This window comes from Uranotaenia lowii, chromosome 2, assembly GCF_029784155.1.
Source record: "Uranotaenia lowii strain MFRU-FL chromosome 2, ASM2978415v1, whole genome shotgun sequence".
Classification (NCBI taxonomy): domain Eukaryota; kingdom Metazoa; phylum Arthropoda; class Insecta; order Diptera; family Culicidae; genus Uranotaenia; species Uranotaenia lowii.
The window spans coordinates 127,343,125-127,367,504 of NC_073692.1; the positions used below are offsets into that span (position 1 = coordinate 127,343,125).

The following is a 24,380-nucleotide window of genomic DNA, read 5'->3' on the forward strand; positions in this document are numbered from 1 at the left end:
CTAATAATGATTAGTTCCAATGATCGCAATCTTTGCATTTGGTTTTTACGCAATATGACAGATGTGTTCTGATGGACAAAAAAAAATTATGTTAAAACCGGATTTAAGAGATCAAATTCTTCGAGATACCAACTCATGAAAAGGTTCCAACCAGATTCCAATTGCTTTTTCCAGATGAGTTTGTGTAAAATATTATGATTTTGCAAAGGTTTTTGCAAAATAAATCAATACATGACTGAAAAAAGTGTGCAAAGATAAAAAAGAGATTTTATGAAAAAGTTAGAGTATTTTTTAAAATCATTGATAAATATTTTATTTAATATTTTTAGTTTAAATTTCATATTAACACCTTCATTTCCTACATAGAAAGTTTTTCGATCAAATGAATAGTTTTTAAAATACACACGTTTGTAACTGCCCGGATACTAAATGATCATAGCCTTACTGAAAAATCAACTTCATTTTTTATTCTTCCGTGGAACCGAGCCAGCTGACAGTTTTTTGTGCCAATTTATAAAATTCCGAAAAGAAATTTTCCGCCGAACAACTTTGTAGAATATCATAACTTCGTATCTTATTAAGCAAAAAAGGTATTAGCTGTTTATTAAGACCAAGCCCACCAATGGTTGCTAAACCACAATTCGAGTACATTCAGCAACATATCTATCAACCCATCATCGCACCAACAGTCGCTAACTCGATTCGAGAAATAGCATTCGAGCAGTAGGTTGTTACAGGATGCGTTTATGTAGCAACCCGGTAGCAACGCAGCCTTTCGTCACTATCAGAAAATAAACAAACACAAATACCAACCTGGATGGCAGCAATGGGTACGAAAATCAGTAAGTAGATAAAAACGCAACCAATCAAAACATCTAAAATACCGACCGAAATAGCAACTGGCGGTGGGCTTGGTCTAACAGAGGTATGCCTTTTCGCATTGATAAATAATAAATTCAAGTGACATCACTCCTGGAGTCTCGCGAAGTATAGCATGAAAAGTAGCCATGCAATATCTCGCCAGGCACCCAGCAGGGATGTCAATTGAATTTATTGTTTATCAATGCGAAAAGACACACCTCTGCTAAACAGCTAATAACTTTTTTGACTAATGAGATATGAAGTTACGGTCTTGTACAAAGTTGTTCAGCGGAAAATTTCCTTTCGGAATTTTATAAATTGGCACAAAAACTGTCAGCTGGGTCGGTTCCACGGAAGAATAAAAAATGATGTTGATTTTTCAGTAAAAAATATTCAATTTTCCCATACAAACTTAAAAGTTCAAATTTACTCATGTAAACGGTACTTAAAAATTCTGCAAAAAATCATGGATGAGTTTTGGACCAAGACGAAGCTTTTTAGACCCCAGGGTTTGAGAAATTCAAAAGTGATCCCAAATCGACTCAGTCTAATCCATATGTCAATAACATGATTAAATAGGAAATTTTCCTGGCTATAATCATCAAAGTGATACAAATTGAGAGAAATGAGTTGGAATGTCCCAATTTCATTTCTCACTTCTTATCATTGATTGTAACAAGACCAGAAAAAGTACTCTACCAATTAATCGAAGAATATTTAAATCATCAGGATGGTCAATTTTCAGTAAAAATTCAATCGTTTGCAAAAATTTGATCAAGATATTCTTGATTAGAAAGCAGTTAAAGGGTTTTATTTTTTAGATTGGAAATTATATCACCTGTGGTTTACGATTTTTTTTGCAAATTTTGGAATCTGAATTACCTCGATTGTTCGATTTTGTGCAGTGTAGATTGTTTACAAGTTTGTTGCATGCAAGCTTTTGTCCGTTTTTTTTTTAATTTATGAAAATTTTTAGTTAATTTTTATTACAATCCTCCTTCGTGATGTTTCATCTTCAAGTTACAAAAGACGGATTTCTGATTTGATTCGGCCTTTTTAAAAAAGATGGCATCTGTTTTACTTGAAATTTTTGTTACCCATTTCATATTTTGTGCAATGCAACATCTCGAATATGTGTATGATCTAGGCAGAAAAATTTAGAAAAATTATTTTAAGCATTTTAAGGCACTGCTTGAATTCTGTTCATGACGCGATGTGATTTTTTGTTTTCATTAAAGTAAGGAAATGACATTCCAGGAGCAACCCAAGAATGCAGAAATCTACAGACAAATGATTGCAGTGTTTTATACTTAATTGAACAAGTGCAAACTTTAAGAAAACGAAATAAAAAATTCGTGAAAAATCTGATGACTGGAGACCTGAAAACATACGGTGAATTGAGAAAATATATTCAAATATTAGTATGACATCAAATTATTCAAATAAAAAATTGTTTAAAACAAAGATTATGTAGAGATTAATATCATATTTCCTCTTGATCGAAAAAAAAAATCAATGAAAAACTTAAGGTTCAGTTCGTTTACTTTCGAGTCGATGATGAGACAAATCTTCGACAAAAACTCAAAATTCGACCTTATTTTTACATACACGAATGCCTCCCAAAACGCTAACCTATGCAATCAAACATGATCAAAAGATAGAAATTTATTTTTAGTTTTTTATATGACACTTTATTATCCTTGTGGTACCCGTGTATGAGGTTTAACAATCGAATAACAGTGAAAAGTGTGAAATCCTTCAGAAATCATTAAAAAGGATAAAAGATCATCAGCAAAGATATGTCATTTTGATATCCAGGTGAATTATTTAGAATTTGGATTCATATATAAGAAAAAGCCCTATTTGTTTCTTAATTTCCTCCCTCGCCCCAACGAAGTTCTCACACTAACTTAGCTCAAAATATAAATTATTAAATTTTCAAGAAAAGCGAGATATATTTTCTTTTTCAATATAAAATTCCACAAATGCTCTTTACTTCAGATTATCCTTAACAAATTTGTGTAAAAGATTAATTTTTTTAATGTCAATAAACCATCCAGAACATTTAAACACTCTACAATCAATTTGTAAAATACTATTTCTGGTCTTAGTACTATCAGTTGTGATGAGAAGTTTTATTGGATTTTTTTTAAATGAAAAGTGTTGGAATGTCACAAACAGAGTGTTTATTACACATTTCCTTATCCTGATCAATTTGACATATCACGCTATTGACATATTTTGGATCAGCGCCAAAGGTAAGTCAAACGTTTTTACAGTGATTAGTATGATTTTGTCTTTGAAAAACATTTAAAAGATTAAAAAATATTCAAAAAAATAAATTGTTGATGGATTTTTTCAAATATGGGCTCAAACGAAAAGGGAAAGTTTAGCGATGCTTATTTTTTTTAAAGTTAAGTTTTCTCCTAGAAACACCGTGGCGTAGGATGAGTTTCTCATTTCTAAGTTGTAAATCATCAGTGCAGTAAATGAGGACAAACTTTTAAAGTTTTATATGTGAGGGATTGGGTGTGAATGTCCGGTGCAATGAAAACAATGCTTGATAAATTTTTACGTTTGCTATAATTAGGTTTACGAGTTTGCTTCTAGCCTTCGTCGGTATCGGACGTATTTTACTCTCGATCATCGTTCAAAAGGCAACGATTTTTTTTCCATCGATAAGGTGTTGTAGAGCGCGTGGTGATGAGCCCATCACCGGGTGACCATCCTAACCGGACAATTCCGGAATGGATGGATCCCCAAAGTTTACACGGTCGTTTATATTATTTGACGCTTCAAGGTGCTAAAGGAAAACAACTGCCAAAAAACCCGTTCTTAATTGGACGTTCCATCGAGAATTTTGCGGGTAACATTGAAGGAGCTTTCTTCGAAAAATCCCGGAACTGGTACGTGCTTAAGATCAGGAATAAAAACCAAGGAAGATTGCTGACAACATTGACCACCCTATTAGACGGTACACCGATCATGATTGGTCGTCATCCAAGCTTAAATCAACGGAAACTAGTCGTCACCTGCCGAGAAGTGGACGGAATGGATGATAAAGTCTTGTTGGAAGAACTCTCGCCTCAAAAAGTTATTGATGTCCGCCGCATTACAAAAAAAACCACTACTGGAATCATAGGTACCTCAACGTTGATTCTTACGATCAACAGCACCATTATCCCGGAATTTATCAATTTCGGACTCCTACGCGTTCGAACACGATTTTACTATTCGCAGCCTTTATTATGTCGACAATGCTTGCAATACGGTCACCCTAAAAGCCGTTGCAAGAATCTGTTGGCATGCAAAAATTGTTCTAGAACACATGAAAGCGCAAACTGCAAAGCCGAACCCTTTTGTGGGAACTGCAAAACAACAGGTCATTCCCCTTTAGATAGAAAGTGTCCCATATGGACAGCAGAATCGACAGCTCTTAAGCTCAGCACCGATAAAAACATCACGATCTACGAAGCCCGACGAATGGTACACACGAGCAGCAACACAACCAGCTACGCGGATGCAGTGAAAACCAACCAAACACAAAAGAGTACAACACATCAGCAGCAAGTTAATAAAAACGAAGAACCAATCCAACAGACGAGCCAGAACCAGAAAAGAACACTTGAAAAACCGCACACTCCAACAGCACCGCAACAATCTTTCCAGACTGATATCACCAGTTTGGATTCAGATTCACCGCCTAGAAAAAGTACCCCTCTTCCAACCTCTGTTCCTGCAACTTCGTCCCTAGAAGTTGTTCGCGAAGATATGGTTACAAACTCTTCTCGATCAGTCGTGACGCGCAGTATGCAGCAGGCGCGGCGGCCACCAGAGACACCCAAATAACCCTTCCTTCTCACTTCCTTCCTCTTCCTATTTCCTCCAATAATCCCGTTCCCAATAATTGAATTGACCCTCGGCACATTATTACTTAGATATTTAAGTTAAATGCCTAATAAACGTTATGTTAAGACAAAAAAAAAAAAAATAATTAGGTTTACGGTAGATTTTCCTAATAAAGATGTGTGATTATTTATAATAAAATTTCTTTTCAATTCGAAAATAAACTAATAAATTCCGACTGATTGATTTAAATTTATCATGATTTCTATGTGTATTCAAACTTATTAGACACAATGCATATGTTAATTTGCCTTGGTTTGCTCGAATTTATTATCATATTATTTTCAAAGATAAGCAACTACTCAACTTTTGTAATAATAAGTTTTAATTTCTAGGTCCAAAAACGAGTCTTGCAAAAATTTTGAAGCTTCAAATAAGATTTGGTCTTTCTGTCAATGCACTTCGATGAAAATTTGAATAACAAATGATTTACCTTTATCTTTCTCTTTATAATGTTTAAATAATGCCATGATTTAGCTCAAATAAGTAGGATATTACCCAGTTCTTGGTTGAAAAAAAATTGAACTTAAAAATCCGGTATTTACAGGTATTTTCATCGATTTTTTTTTAGAACTTCCCTGCCCGAATACGTGCGGGAAGAAATCTGGAATGCTTCAACTCTTCTTTTCATTGCTGGTCGGAAGGAAAACACCAAAGAATTTTTCTCACCTAAAGCTCATGTTGGAGAAAAAAATTGAGAAAAATTGTTTTTAGAATTTGCAAATATGCAGCACTTTCCATGTAATCCGATTAACCTATATTGACTTCAAACGACCGTTTGTATTTATGATAATCATTAGTAATCATGAAAAAATTGCTATCCGTAGTAATTTTAAATACGATTTGATGCTTGTTGAGGCTATTTATATTGATGATATATTATCTTCATGGTTTCCTGAAAGTGAATGCCGTTGAAAATTAAAATGAATATTGACCAAAATTGGTTTCATTAAGCTGGGGAAACTTGCTCTTCTATACGGACCAATCTGAAAACCCATACCCAAGTCATCAATTTACCAGCTTGAAATAAACCAATTTTCATAATCATAGTCTTTCACGCTTTCATCAGAAATGAATCGTCAATGGCTGGTTTGTCGTCGTCTGTTTGAATAAAAGCTTGAGAAAGGTGGTTCCAGTGCCATCAGTCAATCAACCCAAAGGTGCCCGGAAATGACAAACATTTCCTCCTGGTTCAGTTTGGTTTACCTTGGGATGGTGGCATTGGCCGTTCCAGTCTGTTCTACAAGCGATGTGCCGGGCAACGAATTGGCCAATTTGTTGAGTAGTTTTGTCCGTTTCCTAAAAGTGCCCCTCAAGGTGGGACTGTTCGTGTGCTGGGATAAAGGTGGGATGAAGGGGGAAAGAGTGTTTTATTTGAGTTTTTGTTTAAAATAACGATCCACTTCGCTTCGATTGGTTTTCCAGAGAAAGCTTTCACATTTGCCCGGGAAATGCTGGTGTCCGAAAATGTCGGTGTCGGTAGACTTTCCTTTATGCAGGTGAAAAATGATTCGGTTGAGAACTTGGCATATTTGGATACGACGGAATATCACCAGCATTTGGTGGCAGTGGACATTTCCTGCCCGGGTGTCGGTCCATTGCTGTCGGGTGCTGGCTTTAGATTGTATCACAGGATCCGGTGGGTTTTAATGGATAGCCGAGATTCCAAACACCATTCTGAACGGCATCAATTGCGAAGAATCTCAAATATTGTCAACGGCCTTCCCGTTCTGGGAGGCAGTCAAGTGTATTATATTGCCTATTCAGACGAAGGTGTCATTCTGATGAAGGATAGTACGAATGAAACGCCGAAACGTGAACATTGCTTATTTCATTACTTGTACGTACAGTTTTCAGAAGATCCTGGAGCACCGACATAGAAAGCTCCTTAGTTGCCACATGGCGAAATGGGAGTTTCGATGGTGATAAATTTGACCCTCCTATATCTGTGCGAAGAAGAGATCTCAGGAAGACACTCATACGATCATCAATTATCTTTACCAGTAACTACACGTTGAGTCATCTTGAAGATTATGAGTAAGTTTTTAATTGGGGGAGAATGAGGAGACTTGATTGTTACCAATAACCAGATTGTCTTCCAAAACACAAAATGTTGTAGAACAGTGAATACTTGAAAATGTTCTAAATTTGCTGAAAAATATAACCTAAAATGAAACATAAAACTTTGTGAAATGAAAGCTGGGTTTCAGTTTGAAGGACTAAGTTTTCATGTCGAATAAGTATCGTTTTTAACACTTAATAATTTTCTTCAATCGACTATTTGTTCCTGTTCTTTTTTTAGCTGATTTGTCAGTTTTTATAAAATTTCACGAAAGCAACGATATTGCTACTTTCAGTAGCTATATTTAGCTTTAAATTGATTTAATTTCTGAATTTTTGTATGATCTTTGATTCTCATAAAACAGAAATGAATCATAATTGTTGTGTGAAATATATTTTAGGCCTGTCCTTCTTCAATTTTGATGAATAGAATTCTCATTATCGAACAAAAATTGATTGATCCGAAACTTCAAGGTCTCCGCTTGTTTTTTGGAATTGCCTCACTTATAAACATTTTCAAGAATAATAAATAAATATCAGGGCTGGATTAAGTCAGTGGGGGCCCTGGGCATTTTTTCTCGTGATTTTTTTTTCAAATGCTATTCCAGAGAACAAAAAACCTTTTAAACGTGTAAAAGAACTGGAGATGAGTTCAGTATACTGTTTTGAAATTGCCATGTTGTCTGAGTCGAAAATAGTTTCTGGTATCTTTAAAAAAAAACTGTGAATTATTCTCGTGCAAAAATTGCAGAAGAGTTTAGAAATTTCTCATAAATGAAAGCTCTGATTTGAGCTGCAAAATGCCAAATTTAATTCTCTTTCTTTAAATACTCTTATCACCAACTTAATTTCTGATTAAGAAAAATGATTTTTAAATATTTCATCATTGATCGTCTGGTTTGTGTTTCATCGAGAAATATATTCATAATGACAATTGGGAAGTATCATGAAGATTTGAAACATAGAATACAAAATTTAAAAAAAAATTAGATCCACGTTCCATTCAATTCAAAACTTGAAATCAGGCTATATTCAGAACCAGAATTCAGTGTCTCAAATAAAGTTCACAATTTCAAATTAAAGTTTGTGAAAAAAAATATGAATAAAATAAAAAAAGATATTCAAAGTTACAATCAGAGCCAAACGAAAATTGCACCATAATTTTATTTAAATTTTTATATTTTTGAAACACAAAAAATAACCATTTCTTAAGATGTTCATGAGTATGATTCACACCAGATTAAAAAAAAGGTTATCAAATTGTTATTTTAAATGTGACTAAAGTTCAAGTCGATTTCCTCAAAGGGGTGCAAAAATGATCGATTGAAAAAATAATCAGATAAGAGATTGAATGTTTAAAACACAGAATCAGTTATCATTCAGAAAAGTCAGATAAGGGATCCAAACCAGTTGAGTGCCTTTAACAAAGATCCTGAGTTCTCTTAATTCAGAAAAGCTATGAATCTGAATTTCGGTAACTGAAGAAATAACACAAGACTTGAATATCACAATGAATTAAAGCTGGAAAAAGATAAGATTAAAAACATAGAAATGTTCATGATAAGAGAATCACTCATTGAAATAAGCAACCCAACTCCCAACCCAAATCGTTTTTATGATAATTTGATTGTGATCATTTGGGAAATGATCTGCTGAATTAAGGATATGATAAAGATGATGAAAGATTTTGGTTAAATCAGTTGAAAATGTTTCAATTCGAATTTCAAGTTTAAGACAGAAATTGGGAAGGAAATTTAATAAAGAAACTCTGTACTGTAGATTGGTCCAATTTAAGCAACTACAGTTTTTTTCAAGATTTCATTTTAGAAAAGAGGATGGAAAAGGGTTTAGAACTCATAAATCAACTGGAATTTCAATAATAATGATTGAAAAGTGAAAAGTTAAAAATAAATCCCGATATTAACCCGTATACTTCCCGGGTGAAATTCTGGAATATTTAGCATAAAGCTTCTCTATTTTTTCTGCACTGTAAGCCAGTTTTAGAGAAATTACCAGTTATTTTAATTCATTAACCATTACTTGGAAAAATAACGTAATAACAAACATTATTATTGAGCAACACGTTTGTATGTTATGAAAATTAGGAGATGTTTTTTCCTTTGTTTTACCTGTTTGGTACAGAAAATCTTTCTGTTTCGATGAAAAAAAAAAATTGAAAATTTGAGGTATTTTGCCTCATATTCTTCTTAGTTTTATTTCGATTTTTTTTAAATTCGCTTTTGTCCAGATATGGGGTTGAAAATTTTGAAATTTAAAACCAAGATTTTGATATTCTTAGCTCGTAAAATGCGGGAATTCCTTCAGTGCTTACTCAAGGGGGTCGCCTTAACTTATGTTGGGAAAAAACTTTAAAGATATTATTTTCCGGGGGCTCCTCTTGAATTTATATTTAAAGTTTTCATTACGATGGTGAATCATTTTGATAATCTACTTTTTCCATGATATTATTGCAGCGAATTTTAATACTGTGATTCGTCTAGACCATAACGGATACACATCTTACTTGGTCAAGATAGAAACCAAAATGAAGTTTCATTGTCTTTTCATCCCTTATTATAGTTTTTCCCGCAAAAAAACTATTACAAATCACCAACAAAATGTTCAGCATGATACAAAACTGGCAAACTGTGTTCAAAGTGTCCAAAATTATTGAGATCGATCATACTGTATTATTATTCAGTTTAAAGGACGATGGTTTTTCGAATTAAATAAAATATTGTGAAAAAAAACATTTTAAAATCTTTCAAATGATAAGCTATAAATGAATCCTTAAGTAACAAAATAGAACGCTTACCTTCATTGATTGTTCAACTCTTTAAAATTGCCAGAAAATCCAGCAAATTTAGCTTAATAGAGGCCCTCAGATTTTGAGTTAAGTTTACCAATCGATTTTTCTTATCTTAATCTACCCCTGATACAAAACTAAGATTTTTTTTGGAATATTTTTCAAAACTTTTCGATTAAACTAAAAATAAAATTCGAAAAATTGAATCGAAACTATCATTTTGGCACTTATCTCCCTCTAATTCTGAGCCCCTTATTCATTAAAACAAAGGAATCCTTTATTTCTTTCGAAAAAAAATATCTCAATCGAATCTATCAATTTTTTGCGATAATTCAAAGATTTCAACCATCAATTAAAATAAATTAAATTTTCAAAAGTGGGAGAAATAGATAAAAACTTCGCGATTTAAATCTGATTTTCACAGACTCGACTTTAATTCAAGGAATTATTTTGAAAATTTGGCTATTAAAAAAAGCTTTCTTAATCATAATGTAATTCAATACAACAGAAAAATATGGAATTCCCTGCAAATTTGGAAAAGGAAGTTTAGATGTTTCATTTTAAGAATTTTCTTTTCACTGGAAATCAATTCCATAACTCAAAACCAGTGGATGATTTTTGCAATAAACCAATGCATATTATTAAACAAAACTTGCAAAACAAACTAAATTCTAATTTATGTATGATTTTCAGCAGAATTATGTCTAAAATTTTGAAATAGAACTTTCATGCAAAATTAAAAGTCTGCGATCTCTTAAAATTTGATTTCCTCAACGAAATTGTCATCTTGATACTTTCTTCTTGATCGTTATTTCATTCACGAGCTGAATCTGAATTAGAAATAAAGATTTTTATGTACGATTAAGAATATCAAGCGAATCTGCATTTTGAACCCGAATTCCAAATTTGAATTTTGGATCTGTTCTCACATTTCAAAACGTTTCATATTTCAATTTCAAATAAGAGCAAAGAATTGCAATTTGTTTTAGAGCCCTTTATCATAAATCTATCATTTTAATTCTAATGTTTTGGGTTTCAATCTGAATTCATCATATAAAACATCTATTTTTGATCCAACTTGCGAATTTAAAAAATAAAATAAAAAAAATGAGTTTTTAATGATGCATCTGATTCTCAGTTTTCATTGCATCGCATTTTGAAGCTGAAGCTGAAGTGTTGTTATGAATTTTGTTTATTAATTGCGTTAAACAACTTCTAATCTGAATTTGAAATAAAAACTTAGGATGTTTTTTCATATTCGTAGAATTTTCATCTTAATCTTGGAAGTGTATATGAGTTTCGAAAATCATGAACCAAATTTTAAACGAAATGAAAACCAAAAACGAACGATGATTTCAAAACAGCTTTTTCTTCTATTTTCTATCGATGATACAAACCGAAAATCAAGAATTCTAAACTGGATACAGAATCTGAAATTTATAAAACAGAAATATGATTTTGATTTTTTTAAACATGGAACCAGCACATTTGAAATGAGTTGAAATAAATTTCTTTCAAAAAGTATGAAAATTTTGATAAACTGTAGGGAAGAGTGGAGTAACGTGGGCCACTCTCAAAATCGCAGATATGTGTTGAGATAAAAACCTCAATCGACTGTCATCGCCGTCGCACAGTGGGGCAGACCTGACCAATCGATGGTCAAAACCTTATAACTTTTTTAAATCAAATCCTACTGGTTTGAAGTCTTCTGAAAATTTGTTTTTCTGATCAAAATCTTTAATTTGATGTAATTTTTTTTCAACTAGATGTTGTGAAATTTTATCTAGATAACTTAATTTAGCAGATTTTCCTAATCAAATTGAAAGCTACTTAGTCGATCGGCGTGAAAATTATCATGTAATTGTTTTTAGGACCGTTATTAAATGAAATGATGCTTTAAGATCCCTCCTCTCACAAGAATGGGGGGTCTCCATACAAATTTTACCTGAATATCTACAAAACTCTTGAATAAATAATGCAAATGGACCCATATTTTTCAAGAAAGAAATGCATGCTATTTTAGCGCTAATTTGAGACCAATTCCTTCTCTGGAAGAAGAAGATTTCATAGAAATGGTACCAAATTTCTACATTTCAAAAAACTAACCAAGCAACCACAAAAGATCTAACAACTGGTAGGAACCTGACAAGGAACAAATTAAGCAACTTGAACCAAATTGAACCGAATTTGACATCTGAGGGTTTTGGGGTACGACAAATCGATTATTATGATGGCTTAAAACTCATTCCATCTATAAAACGAATGCTTCCATACAAATAAAATATGAAAAATATTAATGGAATTTTTTTCTAAGTGTCATGTCAGTGTGATCAGTGGTAACAGAACAAATAAGTTAAGATAATAAAGCCATAAACTCATATTGGTACCTTATATAAGTAGCTAATGGATCAAGTAGGCTGTTACTCAATATGACAGCAAAAAACATAGTTGCATTGTTATTTTAAATATCCAAACATTCAGTGTGTAAATAATTTCTATTTTATTTTTGAGTAACATTTTAAGATCTCTACATGTTATAGAAAAAAATGTTGAATAAAAAATTAAGTTAGTTAACAGATAGGTACTAAACATCTGACCGAAAAGGATTCGAGAAGGTTTTAGAAAGTTCATATTCCAAAGAATCTTATCTGCTTGTCTGTAGATAAATAGAACTTTTAAAAACCAAAATAGTAATATCAAACTAACAGGAAAATAAATTTTGAAGAAAAATAAAATTTAAAAATTTCAAATTTGATTCAGTTCAAGTTTTTCTAGTAAAAACCATTATCAAAAGCAATTCCACAAGTACAAAAATTGTCCAAAAACATGTTTCACTAAATCGCGAATAACTTTTGAATAGGCAAAAAGTGGCAACTAGTTTTTGTTTTGTTGGATAGCTGAGGCTTCCATTAAAATGCCCAATTAGAAATGAGAGTGGGGTAACATGTTTTCCAGATGTCCCAATATGATGAAAATTCGTAATTTTTTAACGTTATACGTTTATGCTCGTAAAAAGAAAATCCGATTTTTTTTTTCAATTCTTCTAACTCGAATAAATAAATTTCATATTATTCTGAATACATCCATGTTAATTTTTTTTATTCCTTCAAGAAATAAAATTTTAGTGGAGTATTGAACATATTTTTTTGTTTTTGCGATGAAATGCAACAGCATCAAACCCCAACTTCACCTACGTAGATAATAGTATGAAACAACGAATTTTAAGTTTTGTTTGACAGATTTGTGATCGGTGTCATATCCAGTTTCTGAAAAGCATAAACTTATGATGAATTTTTGAAATTTACAAAAAGGGGTTTTGGCCAAGATTTAATAAGTCCTGCCCCCCACGCGTCGCTTTGCGTTAGCATATTTTATTATATGTTGTTGACATAAATACTCATCATATGCCTTTTTTATTTTTCAAGCTTATACAAATTAAAAAAAAAACTTACATAACTAAACAAGTACCCGCTGATTGCTTCGATGGGGAACCTAAAGTTCATAATAAAAATATGCTCAGACACGCTTATTATCTAAGTTTTGTCATGTTCTCTTACGTGGAAAAGGAATTTTAGAGGAAACATCAATAAGTCACACAAGCGCTAAAAAATTGTAAACTATAGCTTGATGAATGTTGGATAATTGCCGCGATGTATTGTTGTTGAATTTTATCGACGTTTTTCGGTTTGTTTTGTTTTGCGTTTACATTTGTGTAACAGTGCGACAAATTAACACAGACACTGACACACAAATGACACAAACAAAACAAACAAAGCCAGAACAAAGTAGTATAGACGAAAGCCAGTTATTTGAAAACAGAAATTGTAATTTTAGTAATTATTTGTAATTTAAAATAAACTTTAGTGTCCACTGAAGAGGAGCGAATACCACAGTAGCTCGAAACGTCTGGACAAATGGTAAAAAACGTTTTTAATTTGTACAACTCGCCGAAAAACGTCGATAAAATTCAACAACAAACTAAAGCTTGTGAGGCATTCTAGGCCACATTTTGTAGGGTTCCTTGGGCCTGGGTACCTATATCTTTATATTTTATTTACATTAAGAACTTAAAATACCTTTTTCCTATCTGTAAAGTTTTTTTTATGCTGAATTAAGAGTTATGAAAAATATTTTATCCATCCTATATTCGGAATTTTGCCGAGCCAGGTTTTCGAATCTATTCGATCATAACCAACTCACTTTTGATTTTCCTCATATGAAATTTCTTCAAAATTACGAAATCAATTAAGCTTTGCATGTTATTTGGTCATTTTGGATTTGGTGGCCCACGATTCCCCACCATTTTTCAAAATCCAAAAAATATAGCTATTTTTAAAATTCTCAGAACTTGGAGAAAATAAATTTCTAAAAATTAAACAAAAATCACGTTAGGGATGTTAAAAACCAAACCTTTTTTTTCATTTAATCTTTCATAATGAAGAATTTATGGAGCATAGAAAAAAAATGACCCATGATTCCGCACTCCTCCAATACATAATACATAATGGAGTGTACGTTTCGGTGGTCGAGTGGTTAGCGTTGTAAGACGGTAACCGCTGATACACTGATGGCATGGGTTCGATTCCCATCTCGGTACTGGATGTTAAATGTTTATAATAAGTTGTCCACGACATTTATTCAGTCTGTAAAGCCTAAATCGGCTAAGACGGTGTATGTCTTTTTTTTTATTTAAAATCTTAACATGAGATTAGTTTTTAAGGTTTTGAATCAGTTCTAAGTCATTGTTCTTACTCTTGAATAGCTTTACTCAAGCATCACAATTTAATGAAGAATCAAAAATTTTAAGTGCACAGTAACAAATATCTATTGTTTTTTGTGGACCCTCACGGGGAGGGAGTCTTGTCGAAAATGCTTCTATTACATTATCTCAAAATTATTTTAACCCTAGAAACACTCACATCGATACCATCACTCGGATATCCTACCATCATTCAAAAAACCTCCTAGTGGAATACATGAATGCGACCATCGAAAAAACCTTCACAACGACATGGGGCTACTTCAACGCCACAACGGGCAGATTCGATGGAGTAGCAGGACAGCTGATTGAAAACACAACCGAGTTCAGTGGCACCTTGCTACTGCTAATCCAAGACCGCTTGAAGCACATTGACTATCTGAAAATGCCCATCATCGGTTATCTGCGGCTGATTTTCAAAGTTCCGAAACTGTCCATCACAGAAAACATTTTCCGGATGCCATTCGATAATGCCGTCTGGGGCTCACTGCTAGCTCTAGTTCTGACAACGGTGGCGCTCTCCCTAGCGATGAACAAATTTAACATCCAAAAATCTAGAAAGGAACATCCAACCGATTCAGCTTTCGACATTGTCCCGGTGGCCCTGCAGCAAGGAACACTGCTGATCCCGAAATCCGTTTCCCAGCAAATTTTCATTCTCATCGGTCTCGTTGGGCTAATGTTTATTTTTACAAGTTTTTCAGCGAAGATAATCTCCCTAATCCAGGCACCGTCCGAGCGGATCAAAACCATTCAGGACCTGCTGGAGTCGAGAATCGAGGCCGGGGCGCACGACGTTGTGTACAATAAGGTTTACTTGGCGGTAAGTTTGATTCATTATTGTGGATATTTATTTTGATGGTTTTGTTTTCAAAATATTAGAACAATTGAGGCAAATGAAATTTCACATGCCAAATTTGTGTAAATCTTTAATCGTGCACAACTTTCTCGAGTGAGAATGTTTGCTTTATTATGGCCAGCACAACTTCGTAGGAGTTATATTTAGCGTTAATCTTCATAAAAAGCATCGCATTCTATACATCACCAGAACTTTAATAAGATAAAATCTGGCGATTTGACCCTGTTCTAGAAACGTCATCATGACCAATTTTTTAATCTTCGATAAAATCATCACCAAAGCTTGTATATAGCTTTCATAAAACATATAAGCAATGTTTTAACCTTATTATGAAAATGTTTTCTACTGCCGTTCAATATTTTTTGCAAAATGTTTATGAAAAAGTATCTCGTCAAATCTTTAAAACGAGGAAATTTCAATGATTTTTATTTTCAAATGGGAAAAAATAAAATTCAAAACATTTTTTGATAATTAAAACTGTAAAACATGACATAATGACATTGCGAAAATAAAGGAATTGTTTGATGTAGGCTAGAAAAAATATTTCCAAATATTTGACATTGTGCATCCATCAACATGGCTTCATTTTATGCCCTTTGAAATAGCTTAATCAATGCTTTATAGCTTTATTATGGTCAGATAAATGGATGTTTCGTTTTATAACGAGCCCTACAAATTGTTAAAATTTTACGTCTTCTTGCAAGCCAACTAATGACACGCGTAAGATAGGTTCCTTATTTTTGAATTGTTTATCATTAGTACAGTAAATGAGGATAGACTTTATAAATCAATAATTAAGGAATTTGTTTCGAGTATCCAATGGAATGAAACCATGAGTTGAAGTTGAATTTCGTTGTCTGGTGCTACCTTGAAATCCAAGATGGTGGCTTCCGCTTAACTTTAAAATGCTGTACAAATCACATGAAACTCCCACAATATTCATATTGGGCGAAAATGCTAAAAGAGCAGAAGTCTAATTTTACTATCTGACGCCACCAAAGTTTGTGACTTCCGCTGATCTTTAATATGCTGTAAATCATGAGTGGCCAAACCAAAACCCGCGGGCCACATTTGGCCCACGATTGCCTTTTTGTGGCCCGTGAAGCTTATTCCAGATCCCATAGCTAAATTTGGGCTTGTGATATAGCTCAGTTGGCAAGTCTGTTGTCTCCTGAGCCGATGTCCGCGAGTTCGAGCCCAAGAGTAAACATCGAACACAGTTGTACCGGATAAGTTTTTCAATAACGATCCGCCAACTGTAACGTTGATAAAGTCGCGAATGCCACAAAGATGGTAAAAAGACTATAATCGAAACAAAAAAAAAAAAAAAAAAAAAAAATAGCTAAATTTAAATTTATGCTTTAAAAGTTGATATTTTTTTCTTGTTGTAGTTAAACCAATTTAAAGTGTAACCCTTATCAGTTTCAACAGTATTAATAAACTCGAAACAAAAGTCTTTAAAAACTTGTAAATTTCTAATTGTGTAACTGCACTTTCGAGTGTTCTACATTAAATTGTGGATTTGAAAAAGGTTTCCTGTAAGAATTTTTTCGTTCACAAGTCTCATCTGTATGTTCCAGTGGAGATTGAGGAAAAAGGAAGAAGGATTTGATATCTAGTTTCGAATAAGTTCCTAGAATTTGCAAATCAGTTAGTGGTATAAAAAAATATTGTCACTAAAATGGCCAAATATACAAAGAAGACCTTTAAATGCGACTGTTTTTCCATTTTTCTTCCATAAATAGCACTACTATAGGATTTACACAATTGATTTCCTGTTTTGTTTAAATTTGGAATTGCGTCATTATGGGAAAACTGAGAAGAAATGTCAGCAATATTGATTTTTTTATTGAAGAAGAGGACATATACTGAACTTGTCATAACTGCGATCCAATAAAAACGTTTGAGTTAATTTAAAGGACAGGTAGAAAAAGCTCCAGAAAATAGAGAACATCTTCCAAAAAATCTATTATTTGGAAAAAGGAATGATTCATAGTGTTCAGAAAAGAAAGTACACGTTCCGCTCAAAAATCAAAATCGACGCTAGATACAAAACCAGTTGACAGAGCATCACAAAATTTTTTGCATGTGAACAACACATTTCAATCCATGCTATCAAAAGTTATTTACAAAACAAAGTGTCGAGTTTTTTTCTAATACACTCTTCACTTTAGATTACCTGGCTTTTTTTTTAACTTAAAAAATCAATATTTTTCTTATGTTCTGCAAATTTAAACAAAATGTGGTCCACCAACAATTCTAATCCTTTAAAGTCCATACTAAACCTAAGAAAAAAAATATTTGTCAGTTATTTAATCAAATATGCATTTGACTCACAATTATTCAAATTATAAACTTTTTTTTATTGAAGCGTTTTGATCTTTTATTGTGTTCTGTTTAAGGCAAAAGTGTAATATGATGGATAAGGAGTAAATATTTTTGGTTTTTTTTTTATTATTATTCAATTATCACTTTAAAATTCACAATACACCGAGGTATTTTTTTACACTGATATAGGTACCGCGTAAAAAAGCCGTGCAAAAAAACCGTGTTAATTCCCGAAAACCGTGTGAAAAAAAACCGTGCTAATTGCGGAAAACCGTGTAAAAATAGACCTTTAAATTTATGCAGCTCTGGAACTTGAAACAATAAGACGTGTAACTTGACGTTTAAGACCTGAGACTTGACACCTGAGACCTGAGACTTGAGATCTAAAACTTGAGACTTAAGACATGAGACCTGAGATCTGAGACTTGCGAACTGGTACCTGAGAATTGAGACCTGAAAATTGAAACATGAGACCTGAGAACTGATAGCTGAGACCTGGACCTTAGACCTGAGACCTGAGACCTGAGACCTGAGACCTGAGACCTGAGACCTGAGACCTGAGACCTGATAGCTTAAACCTGAGACTTGAGACCTAAGACATGAGACCTGAGACCTGAGACTTGAGACCTAAGACATGAGACCTGAGACCTGAGACATGAGTCTAATGGTCTAATGTTTCAGGTCTCATGTCTCATGTCTCATGTTTCATGACTCAGGTCTCAGGCCTCATGTCTCATGTTTCACGTTCTTAGTCTCAAATCAAGATTTTCCCAACTTCAAAAAGATGTTTTCCTTTGAAAAAGACTATTTTAATATTTTCTCTCAAAAACCGTGTAAAAAAAGTCGTGTAAAAAAAACCGTGTAACAAAATCCGCGTAAAAAAAATCTAGGTGTACGTTAAACTTGGACGGAAGAACAAACAAAAATTTGGAAGGGTAGAGATGATCACAGGCATTTCTGAGTCCGTTGCTCAAAAACAGACAAAAAAAACCATTAAAAAATAACTATTTTCGCTCTTGAATATAAAGAGTTTTTGTCGACATGACTCGACATGAGTTATCGACAGAAATAATATCTGTGATGTCTGAAAAAATCTGGGACGACTATTTTCAGAAATTTCAAATCTTAATCATGCCAAAAATCGCTAAATTCAGTCACTTTACTTTGAAATTAGCCATCCACATTATCAAAGTTAGATTATTTTAAGAAATAATATCCCCCGTCAAAATATTTATTTAAAGATTTTGAAATCGTATGGTTTGATGAGTATTTTTGCTGAAGACTCGATTTGTATATCTCTTATAGTATCTTCGTTATTAATTTTGTCACGATAAAGTTCCGTCCTGGACCACTGTGCACTGGTATTTAAAAACAAAATATTAGAAAAACCCATGAAATATATAATCAAAATCTGTGAAATTATGTTTATTTAACTCTGTAAAATTTTAAATCTGCCAAATTATGTTTTTTTTCTGTGTGATTTAAACAATTATGGTAAACATCTAGATTCCCCCCCCCCCCCCCCCCCTTCAAAATGCGATAAAAATTATTATCGTTATTTAGTCAGCCGCTCAGGTTGTTGATGGTGTTTTTTCTAAAGGGATATAGCTTGGAAGTTTATCTGAGATTCAAGAAATCAAGATTCAGAACTGAAACTATCGCGAGATTAGCTTCAAAATCAGTGAATTTAAGACTTGTTTCGTAAACTTCTGTCAACATCTTATCTCAAACGGAGTAAATTTTAGAAAAAATTAAAAATACGTTTTTAAAAAGGAATTTTTGTCGACGAAGATTCAAAATGTTACGCTTTAAAGAGAGTGGTTTCCAAAAAAAATATGTTTTTCTTACTGTAACTTATTACTGTGGTATAGCTCCAGCAGACTTTGAAGTTATTTTTATTTTCGAGAAACTGTTCAAATTTGTTATGAGTTTTACAAAGGCATTTTTGCATAGTTTTGTTTCACTTTTTTATTATGTTTAGATCTCGTTGAAAAAATCTTGCTTACTGGAAATTTGTTTGGAGTCAAAGGGATTTAAGTGCAGCACTTATACCCCTTTGCCACCAAGTAATTTGCGTATACCCCTTTGCCACCAATTTTTATGTCATTTCCACTCCAGAAGTGTTTTTTTCATCGGGACGAAAAATAAAAAAAATTGGTAATTTAATTTACATTTGAAAATTAAATCATGTTTGAAAATTTACCATCAACAGTTAATCATTTCATTGCATTAAGTGATAATTCTAGTGAACAAAATATTATCAATTTTTGTATTTTTTCAATTCTTACTCCAAAAAATGGATTCCAAATTCCTGATTGCTGGTCATAATTAAATGGAGTATGCCACAAATTTAGGGCTGGGCTCAATATGAGTTTGTATGAAATGATTGGTTTAACGTTCAAGCGCTAATCGTGAATATACTGTTAAACATCAACTCATAATGAGCGGAAGTCTAATTCTAATGTCCAATTTATCAGGAATAGACGCAGAAAACATGCAATGACTGACAATTCATAGATAAATACCTTTCGCGAGTTATTCTTATAATTATCCTGATGAAAAATTGTTGTTTGAAGAGATTTACTCCAAATGACAAGACATGGCTGATCTTTAGACATGAAATCTCTCGATTAACTAGATCATAACAGTAAAAATTTATATCTTAATAAATTATTTGACTTTCACCTAATGAAATCCTTATGTTTTCTGAATCATATCAACAAGACAAAATCGCCTTTAAATTTTTTTGGTGGCAAAGGGGTATAATTGCATGTGTTTGGAGCCAAAGGGGTATAAGCGCAAAAATCAAAATCATGTGTCGCCTCAATTATTGTGAAATAAACGTTGTTTTTTTAAAAAAATGATATCAAATGAATTGATTTTATTTCAGAAGATGAAAGTTATTGAAAAATTTCATAAAAAAATTTATGGAATTGATTGGAAGAAAAGTGAACTTTAAGTGCTTTTTTCTCAAAATCAGCTTTTATGCACTTATACCCCTTTGACTTCAAGGGCTTCAACTGTTGTTCTAAAAAAATATTTAAGCTTGATATACCAATCATTGAAGCGTAGTTTTTTTGCATCCAACTTTTGATTTAATAGACTTTACTACAAACTGGTGATTGACCTGACGTATTCAACTATGAATATAATAGATTCAACTATAATTGTAAAATTGATTGAATTGTAAATGTGATACATTCAACTACAATTGTATTTTTGATTTTATGCATTCATCTATGAAAATAAAAAAATTCAACTATACATTTCTGGTTGACCTCTTGCATTCAACTTCAAATATGATAGTTTCAATTGAAATGGTATAGCTGATTGAACTGTAAACATGATAGATCAACTACAATTGTATGATTGATTTTAGGCATTCAACAATTAATATGATTGATTCAACTGTAATAGTATAACTGATTAAACTGAACATAAGATACATAGATTCAACTACAAATGTATGACTGGTTTTAGACATTGAACTATCAATAGAGTAAATTCAACCATTTTTTATGATTGAAAGTGTGATACTTGAATAGTAGCTAAACACTGAATGTACCTAAGTGTAGCTAGTGTGCCCTTAGCAGCAGGCAGCTCGTGTTCACCAAAGGCAAAACAGGAGATAATTAGCAAAGCAGGTATAATTGGATATCACATTTGCTTGTTTAAATAAAATTGTAACAAAATGTTCCCTTCCTTTAGATTTATTCTAGCCAAATGCGACATGAACTGAACTGCAATAGAAGGAAACAATGTCGTTGGAGAAATCAGTAGTTGGACATTCCGGTTGGATGGCACTGAGTAGCGTATCATCGGGAATCAGAAATGGCTGAACAATGCGAAAACCATTGATGTACTGACCACAAACCCAAACAAAGCATTATCATATTATTCGTTGTTAACCTTTTTTTGTGTATAAAATCAAAATAAAAATAAAAATTAATGCTAGAAAACCACAGGAAAAAACTTAAAATATAGTTGAACGCTTGAAATCAATCATTAAAGTAGTATAATGAATCAACAATAGCTGTAAATTTGAATCTGCAATATATTTAGTTGAGTTCCCAAAATCGATCAGTATATATTGTTGAATTTATTATATGTATTGTTGAATCAATCACACAATTGTTGTACAATATTCATAGTTGAACTCATAAAACGAATATACTTTTTTTCATGAAGAAAACATTTGTATTATCATCAGTTTGATTCTGGAAAACATCCTTTTAAAAAAATCTTCATCAGTTTTGTGATAAACTTTTTTTTATCTTTCTTTTTCATGTACAGGCAGCTACTGAGCCGTCGAAGAAAGCGTTTTACAAGAAAAAAATCCAGCGCCGAGATGGATCCTTGAATATGTACAAACTGGAGGAGGGCGTGGCTAAACTTCGTCAGGTAGGAGGGCCGAACAAATATAGTCGATATGAAATTTCAGCAATACCGGAAATATTTCATATCCGATTCTTTTTTGAGATAGTTGCGTTGTAATAACTTTCGCACATATATTAAAGGTAGTTTACTTTTAGAAATTGAGTAAAATGGAAGAATTTCTTTTGTTAGTATCAAATCAATTTAATGCCGTTGCGTGCTTCAAACAATTACATAATTAATTTTATTCATTAAAAAAAATGCTAATTACCAGTATGGTACAGGAACGAACATTTTCATTTTTTTTTTCAGGGTCTTTTCGCGTTCCATGGCTACACCCCGGGGATTTACCACGTAATCAGTGAAACGTTCGACGATGTGGAAAAGTGCAGTCTGCGGGAGCTCAGCGTCATCGAGAGAACTCCCGGCTTTCTGGTGATGCAGAAAAACTACACCCTCAGGGAGCACTTGCAGGTGGGCGATACGCGAATCTTCGAGGCCGGGGTTTTCAACCGAGAACATCGCCGGATTATGACCGGGAAGCCGGGATGCGTCAAGGGGACCGTTTTTCAGCCGCTCAGTGCCATCGACGTTCGGTTTTCGATGCAGGTGATGGCTTGTGGGATCGGGATAGCCGCCCTCGTGCTGCTGCTGGAAATTCTTGTGCGATGGTATCAGATGCGGCAAATACCACTATTTCAGTACCTTGAATAGGAAGGGGAAATATTGCGTTAATGAGCTTGTGGCACGCACGCACGTAGAGTATACGGTAGAATGAAAGATAAATACATAAACGATACGTGGCACATTCTTGCACATGAAATATCTCAATGGAATTGTAAAAAATTGAGGATGATTCAAATGGCTGAAGGGCTTAGAATGAAGTTATCACACTATGCAACTATGAAACCAGCCCTTACTTTATGTGCTTGAGAAGTAAACGCGCAAAACATATTAAACATACTACAGATAATAACTCAAAACAAATTTATCTTGGAAAGTTATTGTTACTGAATTTTAAACAAAATATAAATTGATTATATCTCTTTAATCTACAAAATCAAGTTATAAACTTTAAAAAAAATGGAAAAAAGGTTTCGTGGGGCATAAGTTAACATGAACCACCCCACGAAAGTGTGTTGAGCTTAAAATCGCAATCAAACTGTTATCGTTTCTGCTTAGCAAAAGCCCAATTTCACAATAGTTGCTATCAGTTGACTTATGTACGCATTATATGCTAATTTTATTATTGTCTCTATCCGTTAAATGTTTTAAGCCCCTGTAAATTGTACCGGTTTTGAACTCAAACACAAGGTTCATATCCAAAATATGCTTAGGTATATGCATTAAGGTTGTTCACTTTTATCCTGGTTTGTCCGTAAATTTTTTACAAAAATTTTGAAAAGCTGCACCAGACTTTTCAAAATTTTCGTCCGGATTTGATTCAGAACCCGGATGTTGCCCGGATTTATTCACTTTTTTTCTGAATCAAACAAAAAAAAATTAAATCGCATTGTATATTTTTTTTTATTTTTGCGTCCAAATCGATATTTTTGAGTAAGTTTTATTAATCATGAAAGGTTTTTTGGAAACATAAAATACAATTAAAATTTCCAGTTAAATTTTGTTGAAAATTTTTTTTCCCAATTTTTTTTTCTTAATTTTGGTTGAGTTATTCTTGAGTTTTAACAAATTTTAAACAAAATATTCCCGGTTTTGGCCCGGATTTTTGGTTAAACCTCCGCGATTTGTCCGACTCGGATATGTGCTGAAAATTTTCTGGCTACCTTAGTTTATATGCTTATGTTCACAGTTTTATCTTTTCTTTTCATATGGAAAAGAAATGTTTATGTAATAACAACAAATCCCCCGAATATCACCAAATTGTAAATTATAGATTGTAGGCAATTATAGGTCAAATAATGGGGAGAACTAAATAGGCACTTTATCTCAATCACACATTCAGATTTAGTAATTATGGATTTGGAAATTATGGAATGCACCTGCACCTACCTAGTGATTCCAATTAAAATTTAAATAAAAGTAAAAGTCAAGATCCATTTCTGAGCTTCATTTAAAGCAATTAAAAACTATGAAGAGATTAATCACCGTAATTTTTGTTTGTTACTTTGATTTATCGGCCTAGCGGTGAAAAGTGATGTCCTTTTAAGTAGGGACATCTAAAGATTATGAAATTTTTATATAGATGGATAGAAGGTTAGAAGAAATGAAAGATGGTGAAAATGAGCGGGTAGAATTGGTTTAGAAGCAATACCATCACATATCATCTTTTTGTTCGTCCGCACTGCAAGTTTTCCCTTGTGGGGCGGACCACGCTTAGCCTACTAATGTGTGGTGGTAGATGCAACTCTATCTGTATCTACCGCTTCATAGTAGTAGGCTCGTGAGGAACAAAAATTTGATAT

The 24,380-nt window shown here is 33.0% G+C and overlaps 1 protein-coding gene across 3 annotated transcripts in view; it reads left to right on the top strand.

Moving 5' to 3' along the window:
• Positions 1–23,312, top strand: part of LOC129749433 (uncharacterized) — a 121,499-nt gene extending 98,187 nt beyond the window's left edge. For 2 of the 3 annotated variants that reach the window (XM_055744409.1, XM_055744410.1), the window contains 3 exons: positions 14,544–15,216; positions 21,874–21,981; positions 22,267–23,312. In XM_055744409.1, coding sequence (XP_055600384.1) covers positions 14,544–15,216; positions 21,874–21,981; positions 22,267–22,668 — 1,183 coding nt within the window. In that variant the 3' untranslated portion in view covers positions 22,669–23,312. Of the gene's footprint in view, positions 1–5,958; positions 6,113–6,192; positions 6,562–6,617; positions 6,805–14,543; positions 15,217–21,873; positions 21,982–22,266 lie in introns of those variants that run through there. The other variant, XM_055744407.1, reaches the window with a different exon arrangement.
• The last annotated feature ends 1,068 nt before the right edge of the window (positions 23,313–24,380 follow it).